General features: G+C 43.0%; 2 protein-coding genes across 3 annotated transcripts; both read right to left on the bottom strand.

Moving 5' to 3' along the window:
- Positions 1-290: 290 nt before the first annotated feature.
- LOC115194612 (AP-1 complex subunit sigma-1A-like) lies at positions 291-10,470 on the bottom strand. 2 transcript variants are annotated; one of them, XM_029754460.1, is made up of 6 exons: positions 10,298-10,470; positions 9,594-9,630; positions 4,885-5,063; positions 2,769-2,877; positions 819-956; positions 291-435 (listed from the first exon to the last, which is right to left on the bottom strand). In XM_029754460.1, exons 3-6 carry the CDS (start codon positions 5,061-5,063, stop codon positions 388-390), a joined length of 474 nt encoding a protein of 157 aa, XP_029610320.1. In that variant the 5' UTR covers positions 9,594-9,630; positions 10,298-10,470; the 3' UTR covers positions 291-387. The 2 variants fall into 2 exon arrangements, with proteins under 2 accessions (XP_029610320.1, XP_029610318.1); XM_029754458.1 differs by lacking the exon at positions 9,594-9,630.
- A 2,777-nt stretch (positions 10,471-13,247) lies between these two features.
- LOC115194599 (plasminogen activator inhibitor 1) lies at positions 13,248-19,149 on the bottom strand. Its single transcript, XM_029754441.1, has 8 exons — positions 18,934-19,149; positions 16,696-16,934; positions 16,009-16,233; positions 15,581-15,775; positions 14,975-15,274; positions 14,641-14,727; positions 14,141-14,224; positions 13,248-13,724 (listed from the first exon to the last, which is right to left on the bottom strand). Exons 2-8 carry the CDS (start codon positions 16,931-16,933, stop codon positions 13,678-13,680), a joined length of 1,176 nt encoding a protein of 391 aa, XP_029610301.1. The 5' UTR covers position 16,934; positions 18,934-19,149; the 3' UTR covers positions 13,248-13,677.
- Positions 19,150-20,452: the final 1,303 nt, after the last annotated feature.

The raw sequence follows: 20,452 nt of genomic DNA, 5'->3' as shown, positions 1-20,452 counted from the left end.
GTAACTTCCCAAAAATTCCCAGGTTTTCCAAAAATAGTTGTAAAATCCCAGGAATCAGACAGGATTTAACAGGAAATCCAGAATCCTCCATCCAGGATTTCTGGAAAACTTGAGAATTTTGGGAAAGTTAGTTTTGCAACCTTAAACCATCATGATAATATACAATTAATGTCAGCAATGCTTTGAATTCAGTAGTACCAGAACGTCAACGGTGTGAATCTCATCGGACCCCCCCCCCCCCCCCCGCTTAACCCAAACCCCTCCATTTACCCCCTCCCCATACACACCCACATCACAAACCCCCTTCCCTCCCCCTGCACCTGGAACCCAAAGAGTCTTTGTCTGTAGCCTGATAAAAAGTGCTGTGAGCAGAGTACCCTGCTGTCACTATGCCAGACCCATCTCCTCTAGAACACTCCTGGGAGATTCATCCTCCTGTAGGGGGAGATAGAGAGAAGGGGAACAGCATAGAATTACATATTACAAGTATAGAATGTACATTATCACATTATGAGGGTCTATGACCTCATACCCTCTTGTAATTCAACAGTATCTCTGTGGGGAACAGATGCTCTGACAGGATAATGATTACCACCCCCGTACAACACAAAAAAGCATACATCATTCATTCTAAGGTAGAGTCCTAGCAAGTGTGGTAGAGAGATCTCCAAAATACACAGATTGAGGTTGAGTGACTGGTTAAAAACAGCCATTCAATAGTTTGAAGAATCAATAACACTGGTTAGCTGGAGTTTCACATTATCTTTAATAAGAGATCACTTCTACCTCCTGTGGTGTGTGTGTGTGTGTGTGTGTACCTCCTGCAGTAGGTCGGCCTGTTCGATGGCCTTGAGTACGCTCTTCTTGGACGTGTCCTGGATCTCTCCCCCGATCAGAAACTCATCCAGTATAAAGTAGGCCTTCTCAAAGTTAAAGATGATGTCCAGCTCACAAACCTGCCGGGGCGCGCACACACACACAGGGAGGAATCAGAATCACCTTTATTTACCAAGAACATTTACATAAAAACACAGAATTTGAGGGGGAGAGAAAGAGGAGAGGGTTTAAGAGAGGGATGGTGACCATACAGTCCATTCAGAAAGTTCAGACCCCTTCACTTTTTCCTCACATTTTTGTTGCGTTACAGCCTTATTCTAAAATTGATTAAAAAATAAAAATCCTCAGCAATCTACACACAATACCCCATAATGATGAAGCAAAAACAGGTTTAGAAATGTTAGCAAATGTATTACAAATAAAAAACAGAAATACCTTATTTACATACATTTTCAGACCCTTTGCTATGAGACTCGAAATTGAGCTCAGGTGCATCCTGTTCCCATTGATCATCATTGAGACATTTCTACAATTTGATTGGAGTTCACCTGTGGTAAATTCAATTGATTGGACATGATTTGGAAAGTCTATATAAGGGCCCATAGTTGACAGTGCGTGTCAGAGCAATAACCAAGCCATGAGGTCGAAGGAATTGTCCGTAGAGTTCCAAGACAGGATTGTGTCGAGGCACAGATCTGGGGAAGGGTACCAAAAAATGTCTTCAGCATTGAAAGTCCCCAGGAACACAGTGGCCTCCATCATTCTTAAATGGAAGAAGTTTGGAACCACCAAGACTCTTCCAAGAGCTGGCCCTCGGCCAAACTGAGCAATCGGGGGAGAAGGGCCTTGGTCAGGGAGGTCACTCTGATAGAGCTCTAGAGTTCCTCTGTGGAGATGGGAGAACCTTCCAGAAGGACAACCATCTCTGCAGCACTACACCAATCAGGTCTTTATGGTAGAGTGGCCAGACAGAAGCCACTTGACAGTAAAAGGCACATGACAGCCCACTTGGAGTTTGTCAAAAGGCACCTAAAGACTCTTAGACCTTGAGAAACAAGATTCTCAGGTCTGATGAAACCAAGATTGAACTTTTTGGCCTGAATGCCAAGCGTCACGTCTGGAGGAAAACTGGCACCATCCCTACGGTGAAGAATGGTGGTGGCGACATCATGATGTGGGGATGTTTTTCAGTGGCAGGGACTGGGAGACTAGTCAGGATCGAGGCAAAGAAACGGAGCAAAGTACAGAGAGTTCCTTGATGAAAACCTTCTCCAGAGCGCTCAGGAACTCAGACTGAGGTGAAGGTTCACCTTCAAACAGGACAACGACCCTAAGCACACAGCCAAGACACCGCATGACTGGCATCAGGACAAGTCTTTGAATGTCCTTGAGTGGTCGATCGAACATCTGGACAGACCTGAAAATAGCTGTGCAGCGATGCTCCCCATCCAACTTGACAGAGTCATACGCAAGAAGACTCAAGTCTGTAATCACTGCAAAAGGCGCTTCAACAAAGTACTGAGTAAAGGGTCTGAATACTTATGTAAATGTTATTTACATTTTTTTATTTTGAATAAATTAGCAAGATTTTTGAAAAACCTGTTGATTTATCATTATGGGGTATTATTTGTAGATTGAGGAGGAGGAGCACAGAGCGTGGAGAGGGGCAGAGCGAGGAGAGACATTTGGCCACAGGAGTGAAGAAAAAAAGCGAGAAGGTTGGCTACAGGAGAGGGGGATGAGAGAAAGAGTTGGCAATAGAATAAAAGATGGTAAGTGAGAGGAGAGAGGGATGAGATAAAGGGAGAGAGAGAGAGAAAAGAAAGAATAGGAAAATAGAGAGATAAAAATATAGAGTAGGAGTGAGAGAGCAAAAGCGAGAGGGTGGAGAAACAGCGTGAGGGATGAGAGAAAGAGCTAGAGTGACTCACACTGCCAAAGTACTTATCCAGCAGCTCTACGAAACGGTGGATGACCTCCAGAGTAATAAGCTCGTTGTCCTGCTCTTCCACCGCACAGCAGAAATACAGACTGGCATACCTAACACACACACACACACACACACACACACACACGTTGTGTTATTAAAGTTCAACACACCCACACTTATCATTGGGGTGTTCCAAGGTGTTCCACGGGAGGGAATAACCAGGGAATCTAGAACACTCCAACCAGGACTTCTGGAAAACCTGGAAATTCAGGGAAAGTTAACAGAATTTTGCAACCCTGGGTTCAGCTGAGAATAAAAGGTCCTGGGGGAATCTCTGGAGCGCCAGTCCAGTCCGTAACCCAGGAAAACTAATAACTACCGAAAGAGAATCTTGATATGCTGCTGTTAACAATGCCAATCTATGTAGTGTAGCAGTTAAATCCTCAGCCTTTTTACCAAAGCAGTGGCAGGTGGCTCTTTGTTAAAGTTTGAATGCAGATTGCCTCTTTAATGACTCAAGTCTATGCAGTGTAGTCAGACAATTCAAGGGGTGTGACATTCAAAATGGCATGTGCCAGTCTTATACACCATAGTGTGTGCGTCTTCTCTAATGCCGAGACCCGTCAGGTCTCGGCATTAAAGAAGTCAGCTCTTTGGCTCCCTCCCCTTGCCAGAAACAGGTACCGCATGACACTGCAGCACACAATGATTAGACGCTTCTACAGAGTCACTGAGCGTCAAAGCCTCACACCAAGGATACTGCCGGCCGAGAGGTACTTAGCACATCTGTCCAGTGTCGGCAGTAAATGTTGTGTTGTTCACTCAGATCATCTGCCGTCTGCCTAGATAGCGTTGCTTTCTTAAGCTATGTTTGGCTTGTGCCCACTTCTACACCTGCATTGCTTGCTGTTTGGGGTTTTAGGCTGGGTTTCTGTACAGCACTTTGATATATCAGCTGATGTAAGAAGGGCTATATAAATAAATTTGATTTCTAAATGTGTAGTTAGCTAATGTTGATAGCTAGCTAAAATGTGTAGTATGTCCTTGTTTCCATCTGGCTAGTAACAACATAATTAAATACAAGGATTTGATCTTGCAAGTGCACATTATCAAACCTAACAAAAAATATTTATGCGCAAAACTCCTTAGCTAAATGTAAAAGACGTAAAGACTTGCTTTAGAAAAATAAATTATAGTATGCTGCTTAATTGTTTAAGTTATTCGGGCTCTCCAATTGGCTCAGTTAAGTTGTCGGCCACTGACAGGCACGTTCTTTGTTCTAGTAAAAGAAGGAACGGCCTACTACTGAGATAGGTACCTATCGACCCGTCAGGTCTCGGTGTGGCTAACCTCTAACCTACTGTGGGATCCTATGGGCAACTTTAACCCAGAGTGCTGTGTGTGGATGCCTTCTGCATGAGTGGTGGAATGAGCGTTAGAACAGAGAATCACTGAGCAGCCACTGTACAATCTAAAACGCTGTCTGCTGTGAGACATCAGTGTTGGGAGAAAACAAAACACATGCCTGAAAGACAGTCTGGGTGATTCACTGATCACACACAGTAATATCACGAGGTGACATTCTCTCTTAAAATCTCCCCCCCCCCCCCCCCCCCCCCAGGAACCACGTTTGAAGGGCAATTATTAACATCCCCCCTGGAAACACATTTGAATGGCAATTATTACCAGTAAAGTGGGGCCAGATGTTTTGATGGGAGGAATGATTAGAACGTAACACCAAACACTGAGTCACTGGTTGACTCATCATTCCAACCATGACAACTCACTTTCAGAGACAGTTGGCATTTCAGAAGCTCATTCCACAATTAACACTTTCCAGAGGCCCCCTAGAGAGAGCGAGTATGCACAATTTCAGATACTAATGCACGTATAGCTCACAGACAGCAGCCCATGGAGCACATGCTCAAGTGTGTGTGAACAGCGCATAGCGCCTACCTGCTGTTCCACACAACCATGAAAACGTAGGCATACAACAAACAGCCTGTCCTTTTAGGGAAGTGTAGGATGTAGTACTGTACATGTAGGAGGTGATTATATCATGAATATTGTGACTGTATATCTACTGTTTGTGTTGAGACAGAGAGACATTCCAGTACCTCTTGTAGACGATCTTGAGGTCCCGCCACTCCAGGAAGCTGCTCATCTTGGGTTTGCGGGCCAGCACCACCTGCATCAGTTCCCTGACCATCTTCTTCTTGTCCCTCTCGGCCGTGGCCGTGTACCACTTCTGGAGACGCAGCTTCCCCTGCCGACTGAACAGCAGCATGAAACGCATCTATACAGGGGGAGGAGATAGCAAGACATTGAAATATATCGGTTGTCCAAGATTAGGTTTAATCTGTGTCCGGGAAACCAGGGAGAGTGGAGGAGGAAGCAGGGGGTATGATAGACAGAAGCTACCAGAAAGGAGATCTAGGCATAATAAAGAAATATTCAGTTGTTGGATCAATACTGGACACACACAGTGAGTGATACATTAACAGCCTGCACTGGGATAATGGTAGAGCGCAGTGGGGGGGAGGAAGAGAGAGAGAGAAAGACAGAAAGACAGAGAGAGAGCAAGGTGGGAGGAAGAGAGAGAGGAGAGCGCTGTTAAGACACTGATGCCCTTTGCAACCACAGACCTACAGTTGAAGTCAGAAGTTCACATACACTTGGGTTGGAGTCATTAAAATTGTTTTTCAACCACTCCACAAACTTCTTGTTAACAAACTATAGTTTTGGCAAGACGGTTAGGACATCTACTTTGTGCATGACACAAGTAATTTTTCCAACAACTGTTTACAGACAGATTATTTCACTTATAATTCACTGTATCACAATTTCAGTGTGTCAGAAGTTTACAAACTAAGTTGACTGTGCCTTTAAACAGCTTGGAAAATTCCAGAAAATGATGTCATGGTTTCAGAAGCTTCTGATAAATGATGTCAATTAGCCTGAGTCAATTGGAGGTGTACCTGTGGATGTATTTCAAGGCCTACCTTCAAACTCGGTGCCTCTTCGCTTGACATCATGGGAAAATTAAAAGAAATCAGCCAAGACCTCAGAAAAACAATTGTAGACCGCCACAAGACTGGTTCATCCTTGGGAGCAATTTCCAAATGGCTGAAGGTACCACGTTCATCTGTACAAACAATAGTACGCAAGTATAAACACCATGGGACCAAGCAGCTGTCATACCGCTCAGGAAGGAGACGCGTTCTGTCTCCTAGACATGAATGTACTTCGGTGAGAAAAGTGCAAATCAATCCCAGAACAGCAAAGGACCTTGTGAAGATGCTGGAGGAAACGGGTACAAAAGTATCTATATCCACAGTAAAACGAGTCCTATATCAACATAACCTGAAAGGCCGCTCAGCAAGGAAGAAGCCACTGCTCCAAAACCACCATAAAAAAGCCAGACTACGGTTTGCAACTGCACATGGGAACAAAGATTGTACTTTTTGGAGAAATGTCCTCTGGTCTGACAAAAATAAAAATAGAACTGTTTGGCCATAATGACCATCGTTATGTTTGGAGGAAAAAGGGGGAGGCTTGCAAGCCAAAGAACACCATCCCAACCATGAAGCACGGGGTGGCAGCATCATGTTGTGGGGGTGCTTTGCTGCAGGAAGGACTGGTGCACTTCACAAAATAGATGGCATCATGAAGGAAAATTATGTGGATATATTGAAGCAACATCTCAAGACATCAGTCAGGAAGTTAAAGCTTGGTCGCAAATGGGTCTTCCAAATGGACAACAACCCCAAGCATACTTCCAAAGTTGTGGCAAAATGGCTTAAGGACAACAAAGTCAAGGTATTGGAGTGGCCATCACAAAGCCCTGACCTCAATCCTATAGAAAATGTGTGGGCAGAACTGAAAAAGTGTGCGCGAGCAAGGAGGCCTACAAACCTGACTCAGTTACGCCAGCTCTGTCAGGAGGAATGGGCCAAAATTCACCTAACATTGTGGGAAGGTTGTGGAAGGCTACCTGAAAAGTTTGACCCAAGTTAAACAATTTAAAGGCAATGCTCTCAAATACTAATGGAGTGTATGTAAACTTCTGACCCACTGGGAATGTGATGAAAGAAAAGCTGAAATAAATTATTCTCTAACATTATTCTGACATTTCACATTTTTTAAATTAAAGTAGTGATCCTAACTGACCTAAGACAGGGAATTTTTACAAGGATTAAATGTCAGGAATTGTTAAAAACTGAGTTTAAATGTATTTTGCTAAGGTGTATGTAAACTTCAGACTTCAACTGTATGTGAGAGTGGATTCTCAGCCCTCACTAGCATGAAAACTAAATACAGGCACAGACTGTGTGAAAAATGATTTAAGAGACTCTCTCCAATACAACATTGCAGAGTTATGTGCATCCTTTCAAGCACACCCTTCTCATTAAGCTGTGGTGAGTTATTCACAATTTTTGATTAACAAGTAAGGTTTTATATGTAAGAGGGCTAAATAAAGAGCAAAATTATTGTTTATTATTTGTGCCCCTGGTCCTATAAGAGCTCTTTGTCACTTCCCACGAGCCGGGTTGTGACGACAACTCACACTCCTTATGTTTAAAAAATGTATCAATTAGTGTGTGTGGCAGGCTTACAATGATGGCAACAACAACAACATTTGAGAGTGTGCTGACCCTGGTGCTAGAGCGGGTACGCAGCTGGAGGGTGAATGTTTGAAGGGGTACGGGACTATAACAAGGTTGGGAACCACTGGTCTACTGTATGCCCATAGTTTTAATATTGAGGAGGAACAACTGTCCAATAGCAGAGATTGCTATACAACACTGGAACTCCCTGGCACCATGTGGTCTGGTGGAGCGTCAATCTCCTAGATACTAATGTAGCACAAACATTAACCCCAGTAGCATATGGCCCAACTCACACCAACCACTCTTTAACTCTGGCCCGGATCTCATTCTCTGTTCTGTAATACAGCCTGCCTACAACATCATCATATGTGAAAGTCACCTTCTAAAATGACTCCATAAATGTATGTGCGTAGTGCCTGTGTGAGTGCCTGCCTGTGTGAGAAAGAGAGATAACAAGAAAGAACAGTGAAGATGTGAGAATTAAACAGTGTGTGTCCTCAGAGACACTACAGACAGCGAGAGAGACATGTGATGCGGTAGAAGCGGCCATGTTGTGTACAAGAATAGAATTCTCTTTGGGAGTATTCTTAGTCTCATCTGTGTCAGATCCTAAAATATGATGCGATGTAGCAGCAGCAGTCATAAGACTATCAAAGGACCCACAGTATTGTAGCCTGGGCCCAGATCTATGGTCGTTGTCACATTTGGCATGACAATGACCATATATGAGTTGGCAAGACAGCGCAAACAGATCAGGAACCAGGCTAACATTCAATTTAGCCAACAGAATTGACAGAGCTCTTCTGTGTACAATATGTCCATGTAAAACACAATTAGAACTCAGAGACCCATCACTCTTCAAGAAGCAATGACCAGACAACCATAAATATTAGTTAGTTTAGTAATCAAATATTATTAACAGCAACTGTAGAGATAATTAAAAGTTAGACTGAGGCTAAAGCAAACAATATTAGATTGAAAGCTATACAGAGAACATCAGTAGTTAGTATAATCTCCTCTGGAACTATTCCCCAGGTCGTTGCTGTAAATGAGAACGTGTTCTCAGTCAACTCACCTGGTAATATAAGGGTTAAATAAATACAAATTAAAAAGTAGCCTGAGTGCCAGTCTGTTTTGTGCCATCATGGCAACTCCTTGTCCCTTTGTGCCATCATGGCAACACCTTGTCCCTTTGTGCCATCATGGCAACACCTTGTCCCTTTGTGCCATCATGGCAACACCTTGTCCCTTTGTGCCATCATGGCAACACCTTGTCCCTTTGTGCCATCATGGCAACACCTTGTCCCTTTGTGCCATCATGGCAACTCCTTGTCCCTTTGTGCCATCATGGCAACTCCTTGTCCCTTTGTGCCATCATGGCAACTCCTTGTCCCTTTGTGCCATCATGGCAACTCCTTGTCCCTTTGTGCCATCATGGCAACTCCTTGTCCCTTTGTGCCATCATGGCAACTCCTTGTCCCTTTGTGCCATCATGGCAACACCTTGTCCCTTTGTGCCATCATGGCAACACCTTGTCCCTTTGTGCCATCATGGCAACACCTTGTCCCTTTGTGCCATCATGGCAACACCTTGTCCCTTTGTGCCATCATGGCAACACCTTGTCCCTTTGTGCCATCATGGCAACTCCTTGTCCCTTTGTGCCATCATGGCAACACCTTGTCCCTTTGTGCCATCATGGCAACACCTTGTCCCTTTGTGCCATCATGGCAACTCCTTGTTTGGCACTAACAGACTGGCACTACAGCTAGTTAGTTACCACGAAGAACACAGAAGCAAAGCTACACATGATGTTAGGGACCATAGGTTAAATACACAGAACTAGACGAACCGTACAAACTAGAGCTGGGTGACAGACAAAAATCAACTATAAATTAATTATCACGTTAATTTGAACATTAAGTTTATCACAATGTGTAAGTCTTTTTTTATATTAACCATTAAAACTGTTACTGTTCTAGCTATCAATTGTCCCATTAAAAATAACCCATATTAGCAAACTTATTTCATTTCAAACTTCACATTTCTGTAGTAGAGCCCTATAGGTTATTTATCATAACGACATTAGCAAAATGTTCAAGATAAGTGTTTGGTTGGTGTCGATCATTTTTGGTTCATCGTCCCAGCTCTAGTACAAAACTACTCACACCAATCAATAATACAGACTACTTGGGCTATGCTAGTTCCACTTTACTTACAGTCAAACCTGCTCAGTGCTTTCTCTCTAGTATAAAGCTGAGAGAGAAGAGACACGGAAGGGGTGTTATGTCCTGTCGTAGGATACTGGTGACATGGAGACAGCATTTCCCATTTGCATTGGAGTGTACCGATGAAAGGAGTGTTTATCAAGTTGACAAAAGGTGGACATGGTCTAACAGTCAACAGTTCAGCATTCTGTCCACACTAGTACAATAATGGTATCAGGACAGCAATACAATAGGTAGTTAGCCTGACTGACTGACAAACAGGTCCGCAACACAGAAACTAGTGTCTGAATAGTTAGCTGCACATTTAAATCAACACACATTGTTCATTTGTATCATTGCAGGTATCTAGATAGATGTTTGTCTAATCACTATAGTATTTGGCTAAGCAAATATCAAAGGTTAGTTTGAAGCCTCGAAGCTAACTTGCTAACTAACGAACATCTTGCTGGCGAAGTTAGAATTTATATTAGATACAATTCGAATGTACAGCCTGTCTATCAGCAAGCAAGTTACCTATATTTTAGCATTAACCACTTTACATTGCTAACTAGGTAACACAGCTCAACTGTCAGTTGGCCAACCGGCTTGGTTTACACTGCTTCCTGAAACCATACAATTTGCTAGCTAATGAGCTAGCAGGTTAGCTTTAGCTAGTCAACTATTTTTATGGCGATACTATCGCCGACAATACTTACCATTTTATCGGGTTCTCGACGCGAATATTAACTCGTGGCTTCCTAGATGAATTAGTTGATTTGGTTTTAAACGCAGCAAGCGTCAACAGTCCATGTCTGTTTTAGCAGAGTACTACGGCTAACGCGAGCAACCGATCCGGCCAGTCAACTACCTAGTAGTTGGAAAGAATCCGGTGACAGACGTCAGCTCACTGAACATGCGCATTGCGCATTTTGAGGCAACCGTTTTGTTGCCAGGCGAACTCGCTAGATTTTTTAAATTTTTTTTTATTTATTGCAACAATAATAACAATATTACACATGTATACAGGGACATTCCTGTGAATACAATGAAAAAATTAAATAAACAAACACCAGGCGAACGACCCCCCCGCCTCCCACACACACAGACAAAAAATAATACCCTTGTCAAACCAAAGGCCTTTGGTGGATTTCCTGATCATTTTAATAATTCTATTATTCCAAATCAATCTTTTATGGGGGGAAAAATTGTGCTTGAATAATCTTTTCCAGAAAAATTCTATTTACTGATGAAACTTAGACAATTTCACAGGTAATTTTGGAGGGTCAAAATAACATTTCATTAGGATTTCAATCCACCAAGTTTATTAAACAGACTTTTAGGGATATGATACCACATAGAGGCAGGATTAGACAGACATAATTTTAACAATTAATTCTGAAAGCACCCACTAACGACTCAAAATCAATAGCCTGTAAACCTCCACGATCATAGTCTTTCACTAATTGAGATTTCCGAATAGAATGCTTTTTATTCCTCCAAACAAATCTAAGTATAACAGAATTGACTTTTTCATGTTATTAGAATAAATAAATAGGGACTGACTTGGCTAAATGATTCTCGATAAACCATCAGTCTTGGACAAAAGAATCCGACCCAAAATTTAGAAATTGTCACATCTGCTCCTTCTACGCCCTCTGGTGTTCATCCGGTGTCTTCTTGACCTGCAGTTACTCCCCCTGTACACACTCTCTCTCTCCCTCTCCCTCTCTGTGTGATTGTGTGGTTGGAGACAGGTGTGCTGGAGTCAGAGCAGATCCCTACCAGCTGCAACTTGTTCCATAATCAAGACCTCTACAAATACTCAGTCCTTCCACTTCCTCTCTGCTAGATTGTAGTCTCGGCTCAGTCAGTTCATGATTCTAGCACTTTATGATTAGGCAAGATCATGTCACGCTGCTGTGCCTGTTTCCATGCCTGACACTGTTAATCCTCTCATTGCAGTTTCCCCGCTCTGTCTCCTGTTCCACATCTCACCACCCAACTACCTTGCTCTGGATTTTACTCACCACAACTACCTTGGATTCCCTTCAGGACCTGTTTACCCTGTTCTACTCAACTAACTTCAACCTCAGTCTCCACATCTAGTTTATCTGCAACTCATCTGAGCTTCCCTGGATCTGCACTCCATATCTTCCTGTGTAACAATAAATAATTTGCTTCATTCATCCCTGTTTCCTCTTCTGAGTCTGCTCTTGGGTTCCCCTGTGTCGCTCCCCTTAACAGGTATCACTTTGCAGCCACTGACTTAATGAAACTCATGGAATTAATCCTATTTTTGATGTTCAACAATTTTCCAAAGGTTTTTGGTGATAACAATTCCAAAATATTTAACTTTCTTTTTAAAAGGTATGGAGGCAATGTTGTCGGAGTCACAAATGAATTGGCGTGAGATCACATTTGTTAATGTTGCAAGTCAACCCAGAGGCCATAGAGAAAATATATTGATTCTGTCAATAGCCAAGGGAATAGTCACCCTATCCTTTCGGAAAGGGCAGTATCATCTGCAAATTGACTGTTATATCTTTACCAAAAAAATGCAGATTACTTTTAAATTCTCAGATTTGTTAAATATGGCAAGTATATCTGTGGCTAAAATAAATAGGGTTGTCCAATTTCCCCTCTAAGTCATTTAGCAATAGAGAAACGAGGGGATGTGCCATTACTCACAGTTACTGAGCTACTAGTATTATACATCCTGATCACTTTACAGAAATTCTCCCCGAACCCAAAAGTAGAGAGTTCTAAATAAAAAGTTGTGTTCTAAAGTGGCAAAAGTCTTTAAAAAACTATATGAAGCCGTCTTCTATGAATTTACTGTAATCTAAAATATTTAAAACCAATCTTACATGGTTATGAATACTCCTTTAATGAAGGCTGATTGAGTTTCACTGATTATATCATCAAGGCCTTTTTTCAGCTTATTGACATAGACATGGGGCTAGTAATCTAAAGTCAGTTGCCAATAACTTGATTGGTATCCAGTTGTCCAGGTAAAGAGAGTCCTTTGGTTTGGGTATAAGAACTATTTGTCCCTGTCTCAACACTCTAGATCTAGGCCTATTTCAAACTATTGCGTTAGTAAAACTAATCGTAGACATAAAGTGCTTTCATTTGCGTTCATGAGTAGCCTATATTTTGTTATAAATCTTGATTTGGTGTGCATGATGAGTATTCTTGGGAGGATCGGGGGCATGACATGTGAGAGTGTCTCTCGCACGAGTTCAGTATGTTCGGGTGGTGTTGCCATGACAAGCCGGTTGATATGGTTTCCATGGAAATTCAGTTCTTATGAAATGATGGCCAAAAATGTGTTCATTCAGTCAGAAAGATAGAGAGATTTTTATAGATTTATACACAAGTTAAATTGCCGGTTTTATCAGAGGCTCTACATATTGCAGGCAATATTACATTTAGGCCTGCTCTGTTGCCTAAATTTAGTGCAACCACAACATGCAGGCTGCACACATCTTATGTCACACTGTGGGGCCTATTTTATTATACTCAGAATCTGAATTAAAACCTAGATTTCTGGATCCAACTACTCCAATGAAATAATAGATTTTCTAAGTCACTGTTCATGTTATGGACACAAGAGGTTGACACTAATATGCAAACGTTTTAAATTGTAGGAGTCAACACATTAGGTTTTTTATAAGTTGTCATTTTAATAAATATATAAATACTTTAAAAATACAACGTGTTGGAACAAGCAGAGCAATACAGAAAAAAAAAAAAAAAAAATTCATACATCTTTTTTCCCATTCAATCATTTTCCCTTCATATCAAATTCATTTTCAACCATACCAATTGCTCACATTACAATTAAAAAAATATATCCCATCAGAACAAATAACAGATATATAAACTTTCACTTCTTATCAAAATATATGCATTTTTCCCTTTCGGTAAGGTGGATATGTATAATTAACTTGTTGTTAATGTCAAGGTCATTGATGTAACTATTCATGGTCGGTTTCAGTAGCAAGTTGATTGGCAGGTATCCCTGCCAATGGAATGATAGTAGTGTCCATGGTCATTGTGATCCAGTCTGTGTTTCAAGGGTTCCTATTGGTGACTAGTGTTGCTGGGGTTGGTTGACTTGACCCATGAACAGAACAGCACCTGGGATGGGAAAATAAATGTATTTTATATTAGAGAAAGAACAAGGTAGGAAGTATGTCAATGTGTCAGAGGGACAAAGATAATTCCAACAAGATCATACAGTATATGAATTTACTCGAACGTGTATGCACTTGTATAAAAAGGGCACAGCTAGCTAGACTTATGGTGAGTGGAGACAGTGGATAACCAAGGCTAACATGTTTTTTTTTTACATAGATGGTGATGTAGCAACAGGAAGAAGGCGGCACCTTAATGGGGGAGGACGGGCTCATGGTAATGACTGGACTGGAATCAGCGGAATGGTATCAGATACATCAAACACGTGGTTTGCATGTGTTTTATGCCATTCCATTTGCGCCATCACAGCCATTATAATGAGCCTCCACTGTGATGTAGGTATAGTAGGGGAAACTCACCTGTGGACTTGTGATGGATGAGGAAGAGGAAAGGTCTATTCATTGTGATCTCCTCTACAGCCATACGAGAGAACAGGATGGCAGCTGGAAAGAGGAAAAAGACAGGAGAGGAGACGATGCAGTCAAAACACAACTCAGATACTATCATCAATTCATCCTCAATGTATTGTCTTTACGTGCCTCTCTATGATAGGCAATGCAGTCAAAACACAACTCTCTATTATTTATTATTGTAAAGTTACCATCAATTCCTTATGAATTACCATAGCATACATCCATATCACAGGAGGCTGCTGAGGGGAGGACGGCTCATAATCATGGCTGGAATGGACTGAATGGAATGGCATTGGATACCATTGTTGGATACCATTCCATCCATTCTGTTCCAGCTATTACTATGAGCCCGTCCTCCCCAATTAAGGTGCCACCGGCCGCCTGTGATCCACATAATAAATACTGAATTGAGTCTGTCATCAACGTGTAGTCCATGGATCCTTTACCTGTAGCAGCTGATCCCTTGGTTCCCTCCTCGTTCACCTCAATCTTGACTTTCTGTAGAACCTTGGACACACACAGAGGCTGCTCAGCTGAAAGAGAGGGAGAGAAAGAGAGGGAGGGAGGTTATATTCTTTTGTCTAAAAAGAATAAGAAAACATACAGTATATTTGTTGGACACTGATTATATAGAAGTGGAATGCTAGTGTGGATATTGGAACGGAGCCCTTCCTATTCCATAGGCCCTGAGCCGGGTCATAACAGTGCACTGCGTAGTAAACAGAATGCCATTTCAGACACCAAGCACTAACTGATGAATAGTAATGGTAAGGTACTCACTGGTGATGCGTGTGAAGTCTGCCTTGGCCAGGTTAAACATATCCCCCAACCCCATGTTGATTAGAATAGACTTCAGATCCACCTCAGTGTCCAGGGTGAACCTAGGCAGGGCCAGTTGACGTTTAACGCTCCTCAGCTCCTGTCTCCACTGCTGCAGCCGTTGGGTGGTCAGCTCGCTAGTGAGTGAGCTCACTGGCGTCTCGGGCTCGAAGGGGGAGACCAGCAGCATGCTCAGGGACTCGCCTTCGTACGGAACCTCGATGACGTCGTAGTCCACGCCGTCGGGGGTCACGAACTCACCTGTAGAGGAGGAGAGGAGAGATGGAGGTTGGATTAGTTTTGTTTTGATTGGTGGAGGTAGCAGTCATGATTTGGTTTAAACACTATAGCTGCTGGCTTGGGGCTGACTTGTATGAATGACTGTTGAAGAGTACATACCCTAAGAGTCTTAACTGTAAAATGATGTCAATGGGAGATGCGAGTTACGTGCACAGATCTCATGTCCTGTGAGTGAGGTCTTCTTAAAGTAACACGAGTGTTTACACACAAAAAGGCTGGATTAAAAGGGAAACTCTGAAGTGTTTACGGTGCCGACGTGCTACCCACCGTATTTGAAGCGGTGTGTGAGCCTCATCATGGGTACGGGCACAGAGCTGCCGTTGGCACAGTGGAATAGCCTCTCCTCTGTCATCTTTGGGTCAAAGGGCACCTTCCATAGCCCCTGGAAGTGAAGGGCGTTCAGCAGGACCATACGGGTCTCATCGGTCAGAGCACCGGAGGACAGGAATGAAGGGATGGTACCTGAGAGGAGAGAGAGGTATGGAGGTTTGTTGAGCCAGGGGGTTCAGTACTGACACAAATGTTTGATGTCATGGTCAAATTGACGAATAAAGTATATTCCATTCTGTTCTATTCCATTACATTCTATTTATTCTGTTCCATTCCATTCTATCCTCATTCTGATGAATACTAAACTATCCTCCACTTTGTGCCATCTGTGAAGGTGTACTGTATTCAGTACTACTGTATCTCACCTGCAGTGTGGTCAGAGACCCAGGCGTTGATGATGTCCAGGGCCTGGTCTGGCCTAGAGAAGTCCAGCTGGTGAGGGGAGGCCTGGAAAGCTTTCCCCAGCCCCCTCCTGAAGCCTTTCTCCAGAGCCATCTTTCTCTCCACCATGACGCCGCTGGCCAGCTCCACTCCCTCCTCACTGGAGATGTCCCGCTGGAGAAGACGCTGCTGACGCGCCATCCCTCTCTCTGGAGGAGGAGAGAAGGATTGATTGATTCATTTATTTTAATTTCTGGTTCAAGGTACAAAGAAGGCTGGAGAGAAAGAGGAGGAGGAGGTAGAGGAGAGGAGAGAATGAGAGAATGAATGAGTCACAATTGCATAGAGAGATGTGGAGATAGTGGGAATCAAATCTAATTTTATTCATCAGATGCTTCGTGGACTAACAGTGACATGCTTACTTATTGGCCCTTCCCAACAATGCAGAGAGAAAGAAACTAGAGAAATAATAGAAAAGTAAAACAATAACAAAACTAGTAATAGATACATGATGACTGGGCTATGTACAGGGGGTACCAGTACCAAGTCGAATGTTGCTAGTCACTAGATTCTCTTTTTGTTCTGAATATGTCAGCCTACGGTTATGTCATCGTCAAGGCTACCATCGGTATTGCTTTGTAATCAGACACACAGCAGCCATCCTTCCTTGCCTTGTAGTGAGAAACCCAATTTGGCGTTCAGGGTCTTCAGGGTGTTGCCCCCAGCTCCCAGCTGTGCCATGCCCAGAATGGTGGCCACGCCGTAGGGGGAGAAGGCTAGGTTAGACCCCTTTGAGTTCTGGGCCACCTGGGAAAAGACCCGCATCCCAAAGTCTGTCTGTTTCTCCTGGAGGTTAGAGATGGCGGCTCCGGACAGGCCGAGGAAGAACCACACGTACAGGCACAGCATCCTGGGGAGAGATGGAGGAGAGGGGGAGGAGAAGGTTAGAGGACTCTAACAACATTATATACAGGTAAAGCATTCAAAGGAGAGAGGGAGGAGAGGAGAGAGCGATTAGTGAAATGATAGAGAGATCTAACAATATTGTGTAAAGGGAAATCAGGTGAGGAGAAGAGAGGAGAGGAGAGGAATATTAGTGAAATGATCGAAGGATCAAAGAAGAAAGATCAAATATGAAATATATGTCAGATGCTTAGCTGTACAAGAGTGTTACCCGAGGGGTTACGTATAAAAACGTTAATACCATATGTTTTCTTGAAACACCCAGGTCAGTTTTTGAGTCAGCATAAAAGACCTTGCAGTTGGCACACTTTCTGCTGGCTAGATATTAGAATTTAGAACCCTTTTAAAAAACATTCCACAGCTTGTTTCTAGCTACATCTGTTTGTAGTTGAGCTAAATGCTCATTCCACCAGACTAGTACAACCAGGGGTATGTTACAACACTTCTGGAGGAAGGATAGTAAATCAGAATAGTTCACATTGGGTCCTATTCACTAGGCACAAACGGAAGGAAACGGACTGAAACAGGACTTGTCCAATAAGAAATGTACATTTTACTGTTGGATTGCTATGGTGTGCACTAATTAATATGACCCTGGTTCTCAATGGAAAACAGACCTTGGCACAGAGACACAGTGGCCCTGGCATTGGAATGCTGTGGGTACAGACAGACATGGGTGAGACAAAACAAGAGACAAGACACAGGTGCTAGCCTTGAACATGCGGGTGTGAGACAGAAAGAGGGAGAGAGAGAGAGAGAGAGAAGGGGAGAGAAAAAGAGAGAGAGAGAGAGAGAGAAAGGGAGCGAGAGAGCGAGAGGGAGTGAGAGAGAGAGAAAGAAAGAGACGGAGAGAGAGACGGAGAGAGAGAAAGAGAGACAGACGGACAGACAGACAGACAGACACGCAGACAGAATGTGTGTGTGTGTGAGTGAGAGAGAGAGAGAGAGACAGACAGACAGAATGTGAGCGTGATTGAGAGAGAGAGAGAGAGAGAGACAGACAGACAGAATGTGAGTGTGTGTGAGAGAGAGAGACAGACAGACAGAATGTGAGTGTGTGTGAGTGAGAGAGAGAAAGAGAGACAGACAGACAGAATGTGAGCGTGAGTGAGAGAGAGAAAGAGAGACAGACAGACAGAATGTGAGCGTGAGTGAGAGAGAGAGAGAGAGAGACAGACAGACAGAATGTGAGTGTGTGTGAGAGAGAGAAAGAGAGACAGACAGACAGAATGTGAGCGTGAGTGAGAGAGAGAAAGAGAGACAGACAGACAGAATGTGAGCGTGAGTGAGAGAGAGAAAGAGAGACAGACAGACAGAATGTGAGCGTGAGTGAGAGAGAGAAAGAGAGACAGACAGACAGAATGTGAGTGTGTGTGTGAGAGAGAGAGAGAGAGACAGAAGTGTGTTAGAAAGTAGATAGGATGAAGTTGAGCTGCTGAGCGGGGGGGAGGGGGTGTATTAGTAACCCTAACACTAACGCATCAAAGACCATGGCTTGTGGGTCCTACACTAGTGTCTACTACTCCTCTACTCAGGCTCCCCCAGTTCAAACGTAAAGGTCTGCAGGTTCTGTTTGTCCAACTTGACTCACCTCTCGTCCTGTCAAAAGCCCTTTCACTGTGTGGTGACTGTTTTAGTGACTGGACAACAGACAATAGCTGTGCCACGGGACTTCTACAGAACAGTCTACTGAAGTTCACCGTTCAAATATTGACTCTGATACCATGGCATTGTTGAATACTTGTTTCTGATTGGCTTGAAGGGAAATAAAACTCTGAGATAGTTTATAGACACCCGCGAACAGACAGACGGTAAATATGTTTCCATTTAGCGATTTGGTACATAATAATAACAACAACAAATTACATTTCTAAGCAGTTTGCATGAGGGGCATATTCTAAGATGTGATAAAACCTGTTCTAAAGAATAGAATAATCCAAACTCACTCTTAAATTGAAGTTGAAGTGTTGAAAGAGGAACTTGTTGAAGATGAACTTGAGAGTCGCTTGAGTAGCTCTTGAGTTGCTTGAGAGTTACTCTTGAATTGCTTGAGAGTTGCTCTTGAGTTGCTTGAGAGTTGCTGTAATAGTTGTGGGTCAGTCTTTTCCCTGTGCTTTAGAAGAGAATCACCGGTTGAGTGTGAGTGTCTGAGTGAGAGGTCTACTGGTTTTTATAGCGTAGTCGTAGCGACATGCTTCCCCCCAGGCCACTCCCTCTTCCCTCTAGGCCCCGCCCCTGTAGACACGCGCCGAGAGGAAGTTATTAGTGTCTATGAGGTCATCATCCGTAACTGTCTGGACGGGCCTCACTCCTTAGTGAGGCTGTGGCACACACACATGTGCAAACCCACACACACACACACACATACATGCACACACTCGTACATAGACACACACTAGTGCACCCACATACACACTCTCTCTCACTCTCTGACACACACACTCACTTATGTTCTTTGTCACTCTCTTTATATCTCACAGACACATTTTTCTCTTTGTTTCTTTTTGCACTCGGAGAAAGAGAGTGAATGAGTACGTCCAGTCATGCTGTTTACTCAGGGGAGTTGGGAGCGCCCACTGTCTGGCAAGGGCTGCTGGGAAGAAAAAAATCCTAATCACCAACTGGCCGATGTCCAGTTCATGCTTACTAAACCAATGTAACCATTGTTATCTTTAGAAATGCCCTCACTGACTATTCATGTTTAAGAGAATTCAAGTGTGTACGGCTTAAAATAGGGGTTTTATGAGAGGAGAGGAACTGAGACGGACGGACAGAGAGAAAGAGAGAGTTTTTATTGTTTATTTAATTTTTGTTCATTATCTAGTTCACTTGCTTTGGCAATGTTAACATATGTTTGCGTTGCCAATAAAGCCCTTCAATTGAATTGAATTGAATTGACAGAGAGAGGTTGTATACACCTTTTCACCAAGGAATCCCACTGAGAAAGGAAGCTCTCTCATTAAAATGTTCTGCTTGTTCCACCTTGTACTGTGTCTACTCATTCATCATCATCTCTCTCTCTCTCTTTCTCTCTCTCTCTCTCTCTCCCTCTCTCTCCCCCCTCTCTCTCCCTCTCTCTTTCCCTGACAACCACTCTTTCTCTCCCTTTCTCTCTCTCCCTCTCTCCCCCTGCCAACCCCTCTCTCTCTCCCACTTTCTCTCTCTGCCAACCCCTCTTTCTCTCCCTGTCTCTCAATTTAAGGGCTTTATTGGCATGGGAAACATATGTTAACATTGCCAAAGCAAGTGAAGTAGATCATTAACAAAAGTGAAATAAACAATAAAAGTTCCCAAAGAATAAAGACATTACAAATGTCATATTATGTGCAAATAGTTAAAGTACAAAAGGGGAAAAAAATAAACATAAATATAGGTTGTCTTTACAATGGTGTTTGTTCTTCACTGGTTGCCCATTTCTTGAGGCAACAGGTCACAAATATTGCAGCTGTGATTGCACACTGTGGG

Source organism: Salmo trutta, chromosome 5, assembly GCF_901001165.1.
Source record: "Salmo trutta chromosome 5, fSalTru1.1, whole genome shotgun sequence".
In the NCBI taxonomy this organism is placed as follows: domain Eukaryota; kingdom Metazoa; phylum Chordata; class Actinopteri; order Salmoniformes; family Salmonidae; genus Salmo; species Salmo trutta.
The sequence above is the reverse complement of the archived record's forward strand: the minus strand, read 5'-3'. Positions and strand labels throughout refer to the sequence as shown.